The following is a 20,719-nucleotide window of genomic DNA, read 5'->3' as shown; positions in this document are numbered from 1 at the left end:
TGTAGAGTATAAGGGATTACCATAAAACAATCACACAAACAGGCACACAGACCTTTAATCACCTCTCAGGCACACCCTCTCGCTAGCTGTGTATTTGTAGAAACTCTTCTGTAGCTCCTGAGGGAACTGGTAAAGGATGGTCTACACATGAAGAAGAGGATGTACAAGTGTCCTCTCTTTTAAGGTTTGTAGCCTGAGGAACAACATCTGCACGGGACCCCTGTGCAAATACATTGCCTTTGGATCAATAAATGAAACTGTACAGGGTATCTTTAGAGCTCTAAAGCAATATGTCTGGTCTCCCCCGGTGGCTTAATACAGCAATATGTTTACGCCTGATGGGCTACTTTTCCTGAAAAGTCATATATGTACACCGCACATTAATATATAATTCTACAAACCACGGATTTATCTTATTCAATTGTTTTTGCTGTAGTCGGGTAGTGCACTGGTCAATGGGCCAGATATTTACACGTACAATCTTATCTGATTCTGAATGGAATCTTGAGCAAATACTTTACATGACTTAGAGAGATTAGTTACTGTATTTCTTTGAGAGCCAGGATGTGTGGCCACATTGCAAACAACTTTTAGAGCCAAATAAAAAATGCAAAGATTTGGTTGTTCTGGAAAAACTGTTTGTGTTTGTAATTCTAGTCTTATCAATCACAGCAAAAACGACAATCAGTCAACATTTGGAGAAGGCCAAAGTCATTTGAAGTTTGTTTATTTGGGTCAGCTTACTGTGACTTAGATTGTAATAAAGGTAAAATAACAGTTAAAAAGTGCATTAAGGGGAGACTATTTAATTCTTAGATTCTATTTTAACAGCTCAAAGCAGACAAAAATATCTCACAAGACACTGTACACTTTCAGTGTAGCACCATATGCATATGATTCCCTTTAACTATAAGCTAAGAGCTTTTTAATTGTTTCAATATTGTTTACAACATCATTATGTTCAATACTTTTCTCTATATTATGAAATGTTTAAGTTTATAAGTATGACCTTTCTTGTCAAGAGATGTTACTAAGTACACAGTTTCCTAATCTGTTTTCCCTTACGAGCAGCAATTAAATGACAAAAGAAGAGCACATTTATCTCCAGTGTGGAGCGTGGAGAGTTGATGGGGAAGAGGACACCAAAGCACAGACTGCCTGAAAGAAGAGAAGTTTTACCCGTGCAATAAAGAGGCACTCTTTGACCGCGTGACACATTTAGTGAATACATTTGGGCACCATGCAGAGGAGGGATTTAACAAAGGGAAAAAAGCACTGTAGAGGCAAATCAACCAAGTCAAGACTGACATAAATAAACCTACTGTATGCAAAAGCTTTAATTAACGCAATCCTTGTGAAATGTAACCTTTAACAAATGTTATTCGGAAGTATTGTAATCTTTGGGAAAACAGATGCTTTGATGTGAAGTGTTTTGACACTGGAAGAAGAGAGATGGATTTGTCCCGGTGTTAACGGGTCACCCTCTTTCAGAAATCCCCTGGCCCAAATGGTGTTTTACGACTTGTCAGTGTTTTACTGTTGCTTTTGTCGTCCTCTTTAAAAGGCTAATGTTACTCACTAAAGTTTGCTCTTTAGAAGGATGCCATGTTGGCAAGCCTTAAAAGAACTTAGGACCATCAAAATATGGATATGTATTGTGTGCATTGGTTGAATCACTCATCTCTCGAGAGACAGCAACTGACTGAAGTTGAAGTAGAATTAGTTGAATGTTGAATCAACATTTATTAGAGTAGCCATTTAACCAAAACACACAAAGAAATAAGATATGCTTTTTTCAGGTGGCTCTTGATTAATTCCATCTAGTTTGCATTTCCATGAATCTATCTTTATCTGGTGCATACACATTCATACCATTTTATTCTTACGGCAAACAAACATGGTCCATTTTTCTTGAGCACAATTCCCCCCCATCTTATCACCTTAGATCAGGGGTGTCAAACTCAATTTCATCGCGGGCCACATCAGCATTATGGTTGCACTCAAAGGCCTGGTTGTAACTTAAAAGATATATAAATATACATATATATAAATATATCATATATATTAAATAATGTATTCATCCATCCATCCATCTTCTCCCGCTTATCCGTGGTCGGGTCGCGGGGGTAGCAGTTCCAGCAGAGAGCCCCAAACTTTCTTTTCCCTGGCGACATCAACCAGCTCTGACTGGGGGATCCCAAGGCGCTCCCAGGCCAGCGAAGAGATATAATCCCTCCACCTGGTCCTAGGTCTACCCCTTGGTCTCTTCCCAGCTGGACGTGCCTGGAACACCTCCCTAGGGAGGCGCCCAGGTGGCATCCTAACTAGGTGCCCGAACCACCTCAACTGGCTTATTTCGACGCGAAGGAGGAGCGGCTCAACTCCGAGTCCCTCCCGGATGACTGAACTTCTCACCTTATCCCTAAGGGAGACACCAGCCACCCTGCGGAGAAAACCCATCTCGGCCACTTGTATCCGCAATCTCGTTCTTTCAGTCATGACCCATCCTTCATGACCATAGGTGAGGGTAGGAACGAAAATGGCCCGGTAGACAGAGAGCTTTGCCTTCTGGCTCAGCTCCCTTTTCGTCACAACGGTGCGGTAAAGCGACTGCAGTACCGCTCCCGCTGCTCCGATTCTCCGGCCCATCTCACGCTCCATTGTTCCCTCACTCGAGAACAAGAAAATAATGTATTATATTACATTATTGGCTCTGCATTGGATTATTATCAGTTCTGGTAATAACTTCATAAATAACTACTTCTGATAGCAGAAGTCTAGGGCAAATAATTAAAAGCAAATAATCAACAATTACACCAATTCTATTGGTGTAATATATATATATATTCTCTGCACGCTTTTGCAGGCCACATACAATGAGGTTGCGGCCCGGATTTGGCCTGTGGGCCTTGAGTTTGACACCCCTGCCTTAGAGGATAAGAATATACCAAATAATCATCGATGGGAAATTCAACAAACTATCTGACCCTTTGCTTTGTGTAATAGAGGTGATGTTATGTTCCAATCAGCTACTTCAGGAGTTGACTTCATTATGAATTTATTGCTCAATGTTATTTTAATATAATTCAAATTAATAGTAAATGCAAAAAATATATATAAGGGCTCAAAATGACCTCCTAGCCTTTATGTTTTGCCTGATTAACAGTGTAAAACCTGCCTGTGTTGCAACAAAAGCTCTCCCTTTTACAGATAATGGTGAAAACCTAGGCTGCCATGTTATTCAGACTCGACGTAGTGTGCAACTATAAGATAGGAAGGAAGTGGGTGGAGATAATGCTGCTCATGTAGAATGCAATGAAGTAGTCAAGTCATATTATCGGAATTTTAGATAAACTCATATTCTTATATAATACATTTTATTTAAAAATACATATTATCAAATCATATAATTACATGTATCGGCTGTAGAGCTCATGAATGTGGTGATAAGTATATGCTACAGGAATACTAAGGAAATGCATCAAAACTGTTAGCATTTTCCTGCATTTGACTGTGACTAAGAATAGCAAAGTGACACCAAATCCCAGGGGGCATTGCACTTCCTTACCTAGATGAGATAAGGAGGGTATAAATTGATGGAGAAAAGTGAAGAGCTGCTGCCCTTGGGGAGATAGATGGGGAAAATAGAGATTTTGTTCAGAGAAAAACAGCCAAAGAATGATCTTTCAGTACCTAGACGGATACAAACAACAACTACTGACTAAACAACGGCTCCTTGTCTGCTAAGGAGAAAGCTAAAGGAAGTGTACATCATGCTGGCAGCGGTCACATGGTGGGACAAACATCGGGAAAAGTGATCCCAGCCATTGTAAAACAATCTGATCATCTACAAACCAGGGTCTTTTTGTGTAATTTACCATTTCCTTCGCTGGAGAAATGTAGCAAATATGGCGGCCCGAAGAGCTCAACACAGTGCAAATCAAGAAAAAACATGCAAATAGACGCAAGTACTTAAAGAAAAATCTTTATCCAACATATAAATACATTAACTTGACAATAACACAATTATAAAAAGTACCCCAAAACAACAAAAAAACTGATCTCATGGGTCCCAAAACATTTTGCACATATCGGATACAGTACTTGTTGCCACTGTTACGTTTGTTTTACCTCTAGTGGCGTTATGGTGCCCTTTTTCTTTGACTCCACAGGTCCACCTTTGAGTACAATCCATTCAAGTGCGTTTCTACTATGTGCAAACTTTCCATAAAAAGGAAACTAATCGACTTCCAAGAAAATAACTGCCTATGTCTGAAGGTAAGTTTGTAATTCCTAAATGACCTCTATTTGTTACAATGTAGATTGTTCTTCTTGTGACTTTTGCATCTGGAAAGTGATCAAATCTATTTATTGTCTTTGGAAAAAGTCAACAAATATGGTTTGCTGCTGGACTTTGAACAAGGCTGTTTTATATAAAAGGCAGAACATCTTGGCCTCTTGACAAGACAAGCAACGGAAGCCATTGACAAATATACTGTATAAGACCGCCTTAGCAGGCCACCCGTATTGTGTGCACTAGAGATATTCCTTTAAGATACATACAATATACCAACTTTCAAAGGTAATTCAAATATGTGTCCTCATCACAGGGTAAGTGAGGATTATGGTTGATGTGTGGTTTCACAGATGAATAACATCCATTTAAATAATACATCTATAATACATCTTCAAATTCAACTGAGTTCAAGGTTAACTGTGGGTGCCTCTTTAGCTTTACAGTAATGGTTCTGATTCTTTTGAACTTGTGCTATAAAAATGCAAGAGCAGTCTTTGTCTCAGTCCAGTTGTCTTTTCAGGGTCATCCATGTCAAATTTGCCACATGTTTGAGTTCAGATTGCAGTCAGCAATGGTTCAATGCATTTGAAGAAGACATATACACCAGTTATATTTCATAAAACCTAGATCAGACAATGAATTGTAGCAACAGAAAGATAACATCCATCATTTCAGACTCAAGAACCGACATATTGTGGTGCTAAATGCCACAGGGACAATATCAACTGTTCAAATTACTTCAAAAGGTAATATTCGCCTGATGGTTGCTAATGACAGCTGGCTTTCAGTGGCTGCAGTGAACAGAGACAGATAACATGACCTCAAGACCTTCCATCTTATCCCACAGCAGTTTCTTTTGGATCACAGAGAAAACAGAAACTGGAAAATGGAAATGAACCGCCGCCAAGACTTGACTGCCGAGTCCCACTGGTATTAAGATTACTCAACTTCATAAACTGCACTCAAATACAATTTGACTACAGATGGTCAATATTTAATTTTTGTATGATTAAAAAAGCTTGGTGAGATTCTGGTGTGTAATGCTACTAGCTGATAATGTATCATTAAGAAGAAAAGCAGAGCAACAGAGGCATGGTGACTTATTTCCTACTTCACACCCATAATACATGTATTATGGGTGTGAAGATTCATCAGATTTCAGTATTTATTTAAGTGAGAAAAAGTGCAACACTGACTTTAGGCATGAATTTGCCATTTGATGACTGCTATATAGCTCCAGCTGTTAAACTACATTAATGTGTGGATCAAGGAGCACTGCAAAGCCAACAATAGCAGTCAGTGGCAACAAGAACATGTAATTCAGGGTGACATTTGACCGCTTCCTGAAGCCTGTGTGTTAATGACAGTGATCTGTAAGATTATGGAGGATACCACTCCATCTGTGGCCTGCTACCCTGCTCTCACTAGCAATTTACTTCCCTACATTTCTATTCCGTCACTCTTCTAACCATTGCAAATAACACTTCATTTAAATCGCATGTTTTTTTCTCTTTTCTTTTTCAGTTAATTTCTCTGTGCATATTACTTACTGTAAGATGGCAGAATTAGCCAAGAGGCACGTTTTTATCTGTGCCTGGATAGATAAAGTTAGTTGTCAGCCTTAAATCATCATCTTATGCTTTATTGCATTGTTATTTTCAATGTGAACACAGCAGTGCAATAATGTTTCCTCAATAGTACTACTGTCTTTTCAGACGATTTCTAAGAGTCCTAATGTTTCACACAGAGGAGGGGATAATGGAACATCGTATCTCTATAGCCCCGTTATAGTCTACATTTCATTTCAAAGCCCTGAAGGGAAAAAGCAGTTCAAAGGGGCTGGAGTGCCAGGGCGAACAATCCAGGTGTCACTCAAGCAACAACCCTCTTTACACAGACTTACTCAGCCCTGACAAATGAACAAGGACCGTTTGAAAGTCACTGAGCTGAATAAAGTAGTTAAGTCTTAAGCCGCCTTTTTTTATCTTTCCCATTTTCTTTAGTTATCTTAGTGAGGTTCCAACCTCTGGTGCCCCCACCCTCTTGTCCGGGCTTATACTTGAATGGTTTAAAATTGCCTCTTGGATTGCTTTTCAGAAAATCCCTCAAGAGGACACGAGAGCAAATTAATTTAATTTGCATGTGTATTTCAACAAAATACATAACTAAATTGTTAGAATATTTTAGCCAAGACAAGATGATAAGTGTGTGTGTGTGTGTGTGTGTGTGTGTGTGTGTGTGTGTGTGTGTGTGTGTGTGTGTGTGTGTGTGTGTGTGTGTGTGTGTGTGTGTGTGTGTGTGTGTGTGTGTGTGTGTGTGTGTGTGTGTGTGTGTGTGTGTGTGTGTGTGTGTGTGTGTGTGTGTGTGTGTGTGTGTGTTTTTCTTTTCTTTTTGTTCCAAGCCACATCAGAGATAGACAAACGGACCAGGTGTTGGAAAGAGCTTAATGAATGCAATGTGTGGTCAAAATAAAGCTAAAACTAAGAATGTTTCTGTCAGCAGCAGGTTTAATGCCACAGGTTGGTTTCAAAGATTGCTTTTGAATGCAGGATATCATTTTGTTTAACCAAGCTATTTACCATATATTTCTAAAAGTCTGAACATTCACTTGTACAGTTTCGAGGGATTTGTGTTATTGTAGTTCTACACAAAGACGAAGATAATAAGACAGCTTCGTATTTACTTTAAATGTATGTATCTCATTCTAAAGGATTTAAGTCAGAAAACTATGGCCACAATGGTTATTTGCAGAGCTACTCCAGTCAACCTCTTAAAACATACCTTCACTGCATGAGCAGGACAAACCAGGGAGACAATAAACAGCACACAATCACATACTGATAACATCAGAGTAGACAGCGTACATCTTTTAAGCAATAGCTACATTTTCACATCCTAAGTGATTGATAAGATGGCTGCTGGCCCCAAACTATTTGTCCCATATCCAAAAATAACTATACTTCTAAAATGGTGCTCTCACCCTACTGCCTGATCTTAATTCAGAGCGACAGTGCAAAGAGGGTAAAGTTTGAATCAGATCAATCATATGTAGATGTGACATTTACCACCAACTGTAGATTTCCAGCTGTTGGAGGATAAAAGCCATGTTTGAACATTTGACGGGCAAACTCCACAGAGCAACCCATGGGAATGGGCTTGCACGATCACGATGTAAAATACTTGAATAAAGAGGCCAAAAACACTTGGGTTCATTAATATAATTAATTGGTCCGTAATAAAACAACATACCAGAGGTATTGACTTTATAACAACTAAATTGCCCTCATCCTCAGAAGAAATAAACACTGCTGATAGAATGTCTGAGGTCTTAAACTAAGCGTTCACCCTCATTTGTATTGCATTATGGGTAATAAGGCACTTATTATTATAGATGTACATACTTTTAACTATATGCAATGACTGTTATTTGTGATTACATGACATTTGGAGGGAATTTGTAAAAAAAAGATTATGAGACATAAGTGGGATATTTAACAAATGGGATACTTGAAATTCTTCACAGAAATTATAGATGGTCTGAGGGTATAGAATTAGAAATGGATGATTCAGGAGGATACTTCTAAGACAATAGTACTCTAGAAAACCCTCTTTATCTGTGACACACATCTCAGGTACACAGCACACACAGTGAATTTTGATCCCTGCATTTAAACAGTGGGGGGTCTGGGGGTCTTGCTCAAGGGCACCAGGAGGTGAACTGAGACATCTCTAAGAACCAGTCCACACTATCTGCTTTGGTCTGTTTGGGGACTTGAACCGGCTACCCTCCGGTTCCCAAGACAAGTTTCTTAGAAAAATAAAACACAGCAAAAGTGTTATAACAGAAACAGGTCTGATACTCTACCAGTTCATACCTTACTACTAACAATACTTTGTATTGTGAAATGAGTCCTACTAAGGTACACTTTTTGATTGGGAATGTGATTTAAAAGAGTTGAAAGGCATTTTTTGTTTAAACTTAGCCTTATACGAGTTTTTTCAATAAATCAAGGACAAAAATAAATGTGTACAACTCCTGAACACTTAGATATAGCTCCAAATTGTCCGCATGGAAAACATCCTAAGGAGCTTTGAATTTAACGTCCAATGAGAATACATTGTCCGAATGAATAGGTCCTCTTTCTACTTGATAAGAATATTTCTAAAGTTAAACACCATCCAGAATTATATAATTTAACCGGACTCTACATCTTTCAGCCTTTGACACTGCTACCATAATTCAGGCACATAAACCTCCCAACCTTTTATGACCTTTCTGAATGTATGTCCCCTTTTGCCAAAAGTCTGCATGTTTAACATGCCCTGCGGACTAGCATCTGTGAACTGCTTTGCATCACTCTTGGCCATTTGGATGTCATTAATAAGAACTGTGAGAGCCAGCACCTTATGCCTAAAAGCAATTGTGCTGAGGAAGACTTTATGATCCCTGTCACACCATGTGTGTCAGTTGCTAAAAAAGGCAATTTCTAAGGAATAAAGGAAAACATGCTTTATATTCAGTCCAGGACCTCTGTGCTGGCAAGAAACTTCAGTGCCCTGAAGCGAACAAATGTTCCATCGTCTGCCTTTCACAAAGCTTTAGATCTTTGAATGTCAGCAATAACATTCTACAACCCAGGTCCCCAATCCAGTCTGAAGGCCTGGCCACCGTGCTCGGAGCAAATCTCAAGATGCCAAGGCATCTGTGATGCAGCCCAACACTAAAGTGCCAAAGCACAGAAGAAAAACACTGGGGCCGATCGATGGTCTGACTGGGCAAATATCAGGCCCGACCATGGGGCAGCGGCTCAAATGTCTGACAGACAGAAATCATTCTGCTATGACAAGCCAGGCATGTTAAATGCTGATGAGCTTGTTTGAAAAGGTCTCCCCACTTGGGATATTGAAAGTGTCAGCCATCAACAGCATGCTTTATTCAATAAAAGAAACCGATTTAGAGCAGTTTAAGCTGTTAGGCTGCTTCTGTTGAATGTGAGCCATATTTTCAGTTTAAATATTTGTGTAGCTTTATATAGAAATACCCACCAACCCAACAGGACCTTCAAAGAAAGAAGAAAAATATTTTATTTACCAAATTTATGAGCATTCATTTCATTTTGGCTCAGTCTTAGAGTTTTTACTGCATTTTGCTATCATTTACTGCCGCGCTAGTTTCTCCCCTCTGCTTTGATCTATGTGTTGCAAAGAGTGGTGGGCTTTGCACACACACACACACACACACACACACACACACACACACACACACACACACACACACACACACACACACACACACACACACACACACACACACACACACACACACACACACACACACACACACACCACACACACACACACACACACACACACACACACACACACACACGCACACACGCACGCAGGCACGCATGCACGCACACAGAGAGTTCAAAAGATTGGAAGTCCGCTAACTTGTTGCTCTTGACAATGTTAGAATGTGAAAAACTGAACCTCAACAGTGTTTTCTGGCAGGAAATGCAGTGACATCCAAGTAAGAATAGAAAAGCTATGATCATCATAAAAGATAGCATTTAAGTGCCAGTGCGCAAAGAAAGATATAAGAGAACATGACAGGTAACATCTGCAGCTCTTTTAAATGCCCAAACCATTTCACAATTGACAGATGGTTTAGTGAGTTTGATGGCTACAAATGCCTTGATTTGCAAGATAATATTTGTGGTTGTCTGTCTTTGAATGTTGATGTGTAATATTATTAGGATTTCAATGTCAACCTTCATAGGGCGATGCCTCTCACAAAAGACTATGTTACATGTGTTGAATAAAGTCATGCAAGATAATCCCTCTCAGGATGTAATAGTTTTATTGCAAGACACAGGAACAATTTTCCAACAAAATTAAGAAAATGTTGCACGATGAGGTTAGTGGCCATAAGGGGAGGATAACTTCATCCCTGATGAACTGATACTCAAGCTCACACAGCTGTGTTTAAATAAAAACATGGCTTTCTTGCAAAAAATAATGCAAGTTCATGTAAAAAAACAAAGAGCTAACAGCTGCAAACTCCACCTGCACTGAAGAACTGTCCAACCTACTTGTTACACCCAAAGATGTAATTCCTGTAAGATACATTTCAAATGAAACATATTTCCTGAGCCTCAAGCCATGAGCATAGGATTTGGAATCAAATCTCATACTGGATTTCATCGCTGTCGATTAAATGTGTTTTCTATTGGCAGAAATTCAAGATCCAGAACTCTTAAAATATAGATAGAGACACAACTGTATAATCATCCGCGTTCTCAGCCTGCAGAAAAGGTCAATATGAGAGTTGCATATCAATAGCTGAACCGGCAATAATGGCTGGCCCACATGAGACATTATAGACAGAAACTATATTGGTTAAAATAAACACATGTTCTGTACCCTCAGGTTATTGAGTTTATTCTGACCGTCTAACTTGAAATAGCAGTCTAACACAACAGCCTGCAGCAAATGTCTTTCTTCGTGAAGTTATAGAGTTCAGTATTTCTGAAACTATGTTAGAGAGTTGATGATTAAACCTTTCTGGGCCATTTTGAAGGATGTCTCTGGTGGGCCTGAGGTACAGTCACACAAAAGAATGTAGATCCATCCATCCATCTATCTATCTATCTGTCTATCTATCTCTCTCTCTATCTATCTATCTATCTATCTATCTATCTATATCTCTCTCTCTATCAATCTATAACAATAGTCTTCATTTACAATAGGCATCATTTTTAAAACAGCATACATCTATTGCAGTTATGATATATGACATAATAACATACAATTGTATAAAACACAATTTGCTTACATCTTTGTTCTCTTTTGAGAATCAAACAAAACAGATTTAAATAAAAAAAAATAATGCAAACAAACAAGTGAAATGAACTAAATTGCTTTTAATTCACTGGCAGGAGCGACAAGTGAGGAGGAGCAAAAAGTGAACAATGAGGAAGAGATTGAACAAAGAGAAAGAGTAGAGGACAGAGAGAGTAATGAACAGGAAGAAGACAGAGAGACTCAAGAAGATGGAAGAGAGGGTGCAGGTTATGGAAAGGAAAGAGACATGGAAAATTAATTTTAGCGTCTTCTGCATGTCCAGATCATTAATACACTTGATGCTGCAGCCCACTGACATGGTTTGAAATCGATATATTATCCAATGTGTGACCGCCCACAGGACTTAAAAAGCACCTAACAAGATCATGAAAATCGCGGGGGGTATACCCCCGAACCCCCCTAGCATGTTTGGACCTCGGTATTTAGGAAATCCTGGATACGGCCCTGAATACCATTATATTCTTGTATCTCACTCAAGACTTATCAATGTATTTATGCTATTTTGTGAGAGAATGTGTTTTTTATAGTATGTCCCATTATATGGAGCTATATGACTATAACTCAAGCCATATTTAGAGTAGAGAGACAACCATGGAGACAACACAGTAAATTGTAGCTAGTTTAGAAACAATGATCAGAAGAAGATATAATATTGCTGGAAAAGGAGACTGATGTCCCCTTTGATGGCTATGAGCTGACCTCTCAGACAGGCTAAGTGTCATTGGAGTAAGTGTCATTGGAGTAGAGCCACATTTAAACAGAGTATAGGCAGATGGTAGCGGAGGCCAGACAGGACACACACACACACATTTCTTCAACAGAAGCAGAGTGATGGAGACAACCTGTGGCGTGGCCACCTGTTTAGGCACGCTACATAATTAAACCACATCCACAACTCTCGGCTCATCACAATGACTCACTTTCCCAGCATCCCTCAAGCAGCACTCTGTGACAGCTTTAGTTATACAGTGCTAAAAGGAGCTTATATTGTTCTCGTCCATATCCTCTCCAACTTTAAATCGCATCCTGCTGGATTACATTACAAACACTTCCCAACCCTTCAGGCCATGAAAATAGAAGAAGTTGACTTGCATTTTTTTATAAAACATTCAAACTTGTGTTGCCTGAAAATGCACAGTATGACTCAGATGAGCATGTGACCATCATATAATTTGATATTGATCCTTTATTTGCTTCCCGCTTGACCTTAGTCACCTTAGTGGTAGCAATGATTCATTCTATAATGCACACACACATTTCACATTGCTTCTTTCCTTTAAAGTTTTCTTAGCACACAGACAGTGGGCAATAACGCTTATTTAATTAACCTATTCCCATTTTTTTATATTCCAAACTAAATCAAAAAAGAAACACTGAAAGCCAACTATCTATATCTGAGCTCTTTGAGAGTTGTATTGGTGCGTTGTGTGCTGACTTAATGTGCAGCCAGCTTTAAGAGAACATTAAAGCCCATGGGACAAGTAATGTATGTGAAGGGCTTAAGGCTGATAATGCTGGGTGTGTGTAAAGAAACAGTTTGTTCCACTGAGATGCACAGGGATTCATTCTTATTTTCATAACCCATACATTTGGATAACAAAGGAATTAAGACATTTTTCACATTGGAATTCATGTAAAAGCATTTTATACTATTTTATCATATTTTTCCTGAAACGATTTGTTTTTGTAAAATTTATGAACAACTAATTGGTTATTTTTAATGAAATATTTACTTTCAAGATCATGTGATATCAAAAAATACACAATACCTTGATGTAGTGCTTTAGCCTTGGGTAAATTCTTCTTTCTCCCAGGAGGACAGAGACAAAGCTCTTGTGGGGGAACGAGGTAGTGACCACATGTGTGACTTCGGGAAAGGAAAATACATTAAAGCCAGATGTCTCATAGCTCTTTAGAAGTTCCTCGTCTGCCTCGTTGTCGCCCTCGCTCAGAATACTGCCGACAGCAGAGCGGCACTGTGGTCCCGGCACCTAGAAACAATAATTAAAAAACAAATAAATAAAAGTTGGTAAGAGAGGAAATATCAACAAGATAGACTGATGTAGTTTATAAAGATTAGATAGAAAAATATTCACACACTCTTTTCTTACCAACATTTTACTTTTCCCACCCAGAATGACAACAGCAGCACTGACAGATAGATTATTGCTTGCAAGGAAAAAATGCTATCTATAAAAATGTCTAAATGTTGGTAAAGTGTGCTGGTTTTTGTGTACAAAACACTGTCGACCCCATCCCAAATTTCCATGAAGAAAAAGTATTTTAAAACATTTTTTAAGAAACTCTTGCATGTCAATCATCAACACTTCCAAAGTACCATCTATGAAGACTGGGGATTCATAAACACGAGGTTGTAATGCAATGTGATTTTATGAGTAGTTCATAGCCTCCACTACATAACAAATGTATTTTTTTTAAATATATTTTCTCTGATGTGCAACATTTAAGAAGAAAATATCCTCATTAATTGGAGCTCTAATTGGAGCATTTGGCAGCGAAGCAATAATGTCTCCTTCCTCCATTCTGAGCACCCTGGTGCCCTTAAAAAAAGGAGAAAAGGGAGACACTCTTTATAAATGAATACTCCTGGGATATCCAAGACTTTCTCCCCACTGTGCTGAGCAGAGCATGGCTGAAAGCTTATGTAATAAATAAACTGGAATGTTCCAATTTGTCCATAAACCTATCAATGCTACGCTTCTAGCATAGCCAGCATGTCTGAAAATCCCTATTTTCTCCTCTGTTCCTCAACACGCAAGGTCAGTCATGGTAGAAGTGTAGTTTCCCTGTGCACTGCAGAATAAGCTCATTTTTCACACAACCGCCATTCAAAGTTTCAAACACACTTGAAAGATTGGTCTGTGTCAGCAGTTGAACATCTGATGACACTTTTTTGAGTATTATTATAATCAGAATCAGAATACCTTTATTAGTCCCACAGAGGGGAAATGTACATTGTTACAGCAGACAAAGAACCACAGATATCTTAATGTTACATGCATTAAAAAAGTATTAAAGTTTTAAAAAAAAGTTGTAATATAATAAAAAATAAAAAGTTACACAATTTACAAAATACACATCCTGTAACAGTTCTTAGGATTTAGCAGCCTGGTATATATATATATGTGTGTAAATATGGTATACTTGTAGTAGACTGATTTTGTTTTTAAATATTTCGATAATTTCTGATTTTCAGAATCAGGTTTTAAAGATGAAAAAGGACTTGATGGATTGAGAGAATATGTTTGAACCGTTGGTTGGACTAACAAGCGATTAATGACATCCACAAGGAATCGATAAGGAAAATTATAATTTGCCGCGGCTCTAATTCATGGTTTTAAGAAAAGGATCTTGCATTTGATCAATACATTAATGTATTGGTCACATGTTTGGCAGGTAAAATTCCAGGGGGAATGTCATCCTGCAGTATGCAGTAAGTATATATGTTGGGGCGATGGGCAGTCTTAGGCGGTGAACTCATTAGGATCCTATATCGGCCTGAGGGTAGGAGCTCTTCTTGAGCCTCTCAGTGCTGGCCAGGTGTATCCGGTGCCTCCATCCCAAACCTCAACAGGGAGATAATGCTGTTATCCGGAAGGTTGGGATCCTTAATGATTCTCCTTGACTTATTCTTACAGCGCTTGGTGTAAATACCCTCAAGGCAGGGAAGAGCGCCTGTTCAGCAGAATTAATCTTTGCAGCGCTTGTGTGTTTCCAAGCCTATATTACATACACTGTGGTTTAATTTATAGATTTGTTCCCATATGTTGGCATTGTTGTCACGCATGAAAAATCATACATAACTTAAATGCAAAATGTATGAAAGGTAAACCACCCTTTGTTCGACCGGTAAGCCTCGCATCAGAATGAAAGATTAGTAGTGATAATAATGAAGAACAAATTCAAAGAAAAATAAATGATCTTCATCAAATGTACTCGCTGGAGTAAGGTTTGCACTAAAATATATTTAAGCCAAACATTGTTTTAAGTACAAATTAAAATGAATATAAATATCCAGGCAATGGCTGCCTTTTTACTTATCTTATTTTAAGTACCAAAAGCACATTTGGAAAACTTTACACATGAGGATATTTTTGACACTGTGGATTTTAGGGGCTCACAGTGGGGCGTCTCAGGTAACTGGATTTATTAATCATCACGGGGCTCCATGTAGGGAGCACAGACCAATAAACTAGCACCAAAAGCATAAGCCTCTGTCCACAATCTTTGTTTGCTTCTCTGCACTCATCAAGTCACAAGCACACTTTCTTTTAAAGTTTCTTCAATACACTGACAGCTCATCTGAAGCAAAAAGTATCCGAAATCCTACTGAAGGAACAACAGAGTTGTGTCTCTGTTGCACATGGGCTGAATGGAGTCGGGAAAAGGCAACAAAGTAAAAAAAAGGCAAAACTATCTTCACCAGCATACAAAGTATTTTCTGTCCGCTCTCACATTCAGACAGGCTACATTTTAAATGTTTTACCCTGAATTTATTAAAGGGCAAGTATCAGAGAGATTTTCCACTATTTCATCATTCACCACAAAGACTAACATTTGAAGAGGTACACATTTTGTGTCCGGCCCCTGCTTCAGCTGACATGCCCACAAGCCCTCATCATATTTTGACCAAAACATGAGTCCCTGAAGATTTGCAGACACATGTGTCATTTACCCACCATACCACCAGCTTTTTATTCAGACATCTCAAGGACCTAAAACCCTGACCTGACCCCTTACTTGGAATATCAAGTTTGACAGAAAAACGCATGATCCCCTCCGTTACCTCCCTCTGAAGTTTGTCAAAGACGGACACAGAGGGGAAGGAGGAGAGGAGGGAAACAGGGTCGAGATGGAGTGGGAGCTCTGGGTCAGAAACCCCTCTGGCTTTGAAACTGTGACTAGCGGGTGAATGAGACGGGTGTTGTGAGCGGGGTGCATGAATATGTTAGCAATTTGAAGGAGCCGACAGAACTGCCTCAGCACTGTATCCATGGCAACCATCCAAGGACCAACTGGAGTCCTTGTTGAGGTCTTTTGTTTCTCCGGAGTACGTGATTAAAGGAGGTAAAAGTGAGAAAAGCCAGAAAAGAGACCAGACATGCTGACACTTATCTTCTGCCAGCTGCACTTTTGAAAATCTCACTGCAAATATCAATGGACAGTGTCTCACAATGTACATGCCGAATACCAGTCCTCCTTTTTGAGAGCACCCTCTGGGGCTGGGGACGCTGGGACTGAATGGCATACTGAGGCTCGGACGCTAATGAGCTGAGATCATCACGCCAATTATTTTAACTTAGACCAGGACTTGGCTATGACTGTGCAGAGGAACTATAGGACCCACTGCTAGCCTAACAAGCTTGGGAAAAAGAAGGATGAGCATAACCAAAGTGTTTTGAAGCAGAGCTGTGTAGAGTCTATCACTGAACTCTAGTTACACTCCGGCAGGTTGTTGTGATACGGTTTAAGTAGTGCCACTTAAGTCCTTTCTGTTTAAAGGTAGCTCTGAAATGGCAGATATCAGCATTTTTCGAGATTGAGGGCAAATAATAACAGTTGGGTGACAATGAAATGACCTAGTGTAGTAGATTGAATACTTAAATCCTAAGTTAAACATACTTGGTTATACTATTGGTGCTTACACAATATGTCCTCCAAAAACATGGTAAATGGGCTGTACTTATATAGCGCTTTATCCAGTCTTTAAGACCCCTCAAAGCGCTTTACATACTACATGTCGTTCACCCATTCACACCCATTCATACAGAGCAGTGTATCTTACTCTAGGACCTAACATACACATGCACAAACCGTTGGCCATGCCATCGGGAGCAACTTAGGGTTAAGTATCTTGCCCAAGGATACATCGACATGTTGACCGCATGGGCTGGGATCGAACCCACAACCTTCTGGTTGAAAGACGACCGCACTCCCTCGCAGCCACAGTCGTTCTTATATGGTAAGAACTATCATTGATAGTGGCCAAATTAACTGGGTTGATCCTTTCATTTAGCTAGCTTCTAATGTTGCTGCTAATGCACTCAGTTGCCCTGATTATTCGTTGAGTTTATAACATAACTTTGAAAAAAGATATCCAACCAAATTCCATCAGACCAACACAGGATATTCAGTTTACAATGAGATAAAAAAGAGAAAAACTCAATATCTTCATATGAAAGAAGCTCAAACCAACCAGGTATTATTGCATAATAAGTTAGTGTTATTATTCAGTGATCACATACTCATAAATGTTTTCTTATTTATTATTTCCATTTCTTACAATATTCAAGATATTTATTCTCAGCTCTCCACTGAATGATTGAATAGAGGTGACAAAGAGGTCATCATTTGTCTATGGGCATGGCAGCCAGCTAGTGGTCTTCTATATTCAATATAAGCGGTGGAAGACTTTTAAAGATCCCACGTTTCCACCCTTGTTGCTGAACTTCCAGACCCTCCACAGTTCATCAATCTAAAGCCCACTGCTGCTTAACCATTTCAATGTGCTACTCCTTGTCTCATTCCTTCTGTTTCGGCAGTGCCTGTTGAAAAAACAACCCACGCTGGACCTGCTTTAAAATTGGCGAACTAGCACTGCGTGATTTCGGAAACCCCAGAGATTGAGCCGTATTATGTATCAGAAAAACAGATCCAGCAGATAATATTTCCTGCTGCTTATAGACACTGAGATTTTGAGATGGATGTAGTTCACACAGAGAACGATTGGGAATGTAGGAAGTAGGAACACATCTCAAAGATCGATACAACTTACTAGTTTTGCTTTAAAGGATCATTGTTATGGCAGTAAAGGAGACCACACAAGTGTCAGTCATATTAAAGATAAGTGTTTTGACTCTTGATCTTTATGGAACTCCAAAAGAGCCCATATTAAATAAATATTGTATTAACCCCAAGCTAACAAGACAGTTTAACTGACAGTCAGAAGATGCATCCGTAATAACATTACTTGCCTAGACAATAGTTTGATTAAGTTATTGATGGAATATATGCAATCATTTAAAAAATAACTCTTCACAACTGTAGTTTAATAGTGTATTAGCTAATTTGACTAAGACTCTCTACTGATGAATAGCATTAAAGGATTTCAGGCCAGAAGAAATACTAATCTGATCTCATTCAAATGCAAAATCAGCTAATTCAAACTGTAAACAAAGGAATACTGTAGTAGGTTACTGTGAAAAGAAAATCAATATCATTCAAATCAATGTTGTAGTTTTTTTTAAACGTGTTGATTTATTGTGGTTATTATTATGGTTACTGTTAGCAGATGACCATAGTGTTTTGATCTGATTAAAAATGTTTTGCATTTGTTGAAATATAATAATAATATATACTTTGTTGTGTTTTAGAGTCCCATATAGACCTCGGGTTCAGCTCTGATTTAAAAAAGAACATGGATAATATTGTATGACATATGTGACACTAATACATCCACAAATCACACCATACCCTGCCCAGATGTGTATTGTTCAAGGAGAAAAAAGATAATATATTTGGTGTCAAAAGTCTCAGTATCAATTCAATTAAATTAAAAACCTTTATTTATCCAGGTAAAATCCCATTGAGATCAATGATCTCTTTTTCAAGGGAGACCTGCAGCAGTAGGTTCCACAAGAAGACATAAAAACATAAACAACAGAACAACAAAAGGACATCATACAGCAAAATGTACAGGGATTACAATTTACATATCTAACCACATGTACAGGTACCAACAGCATGCGATCTCAGGCAATAAGTACTTCCAATTATCAGAGAGATCAGGGAGCAGATATAAAATGGTAGTATATCCAACATGGCTTTGTCAAGACAAGGGAAAGAAATACGGGATATCAGGACTAAATGGGATGTCACTAGACGGAATATTAATTGTGAAAATTAATCACTTTGATTGGGTTAATAAAGTTATTTAAAACGAATGTTATCTGAGAGGTTATATATTAATCTCTGAACACTAAACGTGTTTAATAGAATGGCGTTGGCCCCATCTAGTGGTCATCTACACTACAAAACTTATTTAACAGTCAAATCCACCTTTATTAAAGCGAAAGTATTCACCAAAAATGCAAAAAAACACATGCAAAATAAACTGCTGATCTACCAAGTGTTGTAAAAGGTTTAGTGCAAGATTACCTTTTTAGGATCATCGTAAAATACTCCGATACATGAAAGCTTTGGTCCAATACTACGAGACTCCTTGAAAAGTTGTCTGCAGTCTTTGTAAGGTCCTTCTTTGAATTTATAAGCAAATGTAATCTTCTTTACGGGAGGAGAGCCAGTTTGAATGGGGATGTCTGAGAGGAGTCTCGAGCACCAAAGGTAACCAACTACTGTTATCAGACTTATCAACACGCTGATGAGCACACACACACCAACAAAGTCTGGCATAATAGCTTAGTAAACGGTGGATAACGTTGTTTAACTTCTTCTGAACCCTTATCACGTGTGTTGCAATTTCCCACGTCCGTCTTACATCTTTAAGAACGTTTTTGATCGTTTTCAGTTGGCTATTTTGTCCTTGAATGAAATAAAAAAGATTACACATTGTTCAGGACTTCCTGGAAAGTACCATCTACGCCGACAAAAGGGGGGGACTTTGTTCAAAAGAAACTTGTAGAATTCGTGAAAGGAGAACATGCCCTCGTCGAAAAAAAAAATGTCGCCAATGTTTAATTTTGGTAAACGATATAAGGAAGTAGAATCCAATGTGCGAAGTGTGTGATCAGAAACCTCTTAGTTCTTATTATACATCCATGTCAGAAACACACGAAGTTCGCTATTTTGGAGCTCTGGTTTAACTGATTTACCATTGGGTAATAATTCATGTTAAACTGGGCGGCATGAGCTATACCTTGATGGCGTTCTGAGTTTAGAATTGCAATTATGATCTCTCACAACGTTTTGCGTTAGAATCGTCTGGGTATTGAAAACAATACAAAGAACATTTGTAATAAATTATAAAAAAATCAGCATTGAGAGTAGTTTGAAATGTACGGAGCACCTAGGGGACATGGAGAAGAAATAAAAAAATTATTTGAAAAAAAAAAAAAAAAAAAAATGTTTTGCGAGATCTTGCAAAACCTTTGCGAGATATCGCAAAACCCCTTTGCGATATCTCGCAAAACCCCTTTGCGAGATCTCGCAAAACCCCGTTGCAGTTTGTAGACGGTCCCTAAGCACTCCTCTCTTTCCTCCAGCTGCAGATTGTGACCAATTCTTGATGTTTAGCTCGGATGACGGCGCGTATCGAACTGTTCTGATAAAAACGACTCTGTAGCTCGTTGTCTACCTTGCTATGATTGTAAAGTCATGTTGTTTGTATTTTTACAACGTTATGTTCATGAGTTATTGATCCGCGAAATTCGAATCTGTCAATAACTCAGCTCAGAGGGACGTGCATGTCCCCTCGCTCTGTGTTCTCTTGAGGTGTCTTCACTTATGTGAAACCCTTTATATATACAGTCTATGTGTGAAACCCGTGGCTATTGCCAAGCACTGATGTTATATATT

General features: G+C 38.7%; 1 protein-coding gene across 1 annotated transcript in view; it reads right to left on the bottom strand.

Moving 5' to 3' along the window:
* Positions 1–19,971, bottom strand: part of LOC117447005 (testis-expressed protein 264) — a 32,251-nt gene extending 12,280 nt beyond the window's left edge. The window contains exons 1-2 of the mRNA XM_034083569.1: positions 19,343–19,971; positions 12,934–13,155 (exon numbers count right to left, since the gene is read on the bottom strand). Of these exons, the coding sequence (XP_033939460.1) occupies positions 12,934–13,155; positions 19,343–19,597 (477 nt within the window). The 5' untranslated portion in view covers positions 19,598–19,971. The remainder of the gene's footprint in view (positions 1–12,933; positions 13,156–19,342) is intronic.
* Between the last annotated feature and the right edge of the window lie 748 nt (positions 19,972–20,719).

This window comes from Pseudochaenichthys georgianus, chromosome 5 (genome assembly GCF_902827115.2).
Source record: "Pseudochaenichthys georgianus chromosome 5, fPseGeo1.2, whole genome shotgun sequence".
NCBI classification, from domain to species: Eukaryota; Metazoa; Chordata; class Actinopteri; order Perciformes; family Channichthyidae; genus Pseudochaenichthys; species Pseudochaenichthys georgianus.
Note: the sequence above shows the minus strand (reverse complement) of the source record. Positions and strands in the feature narration are given on the sequence as shown.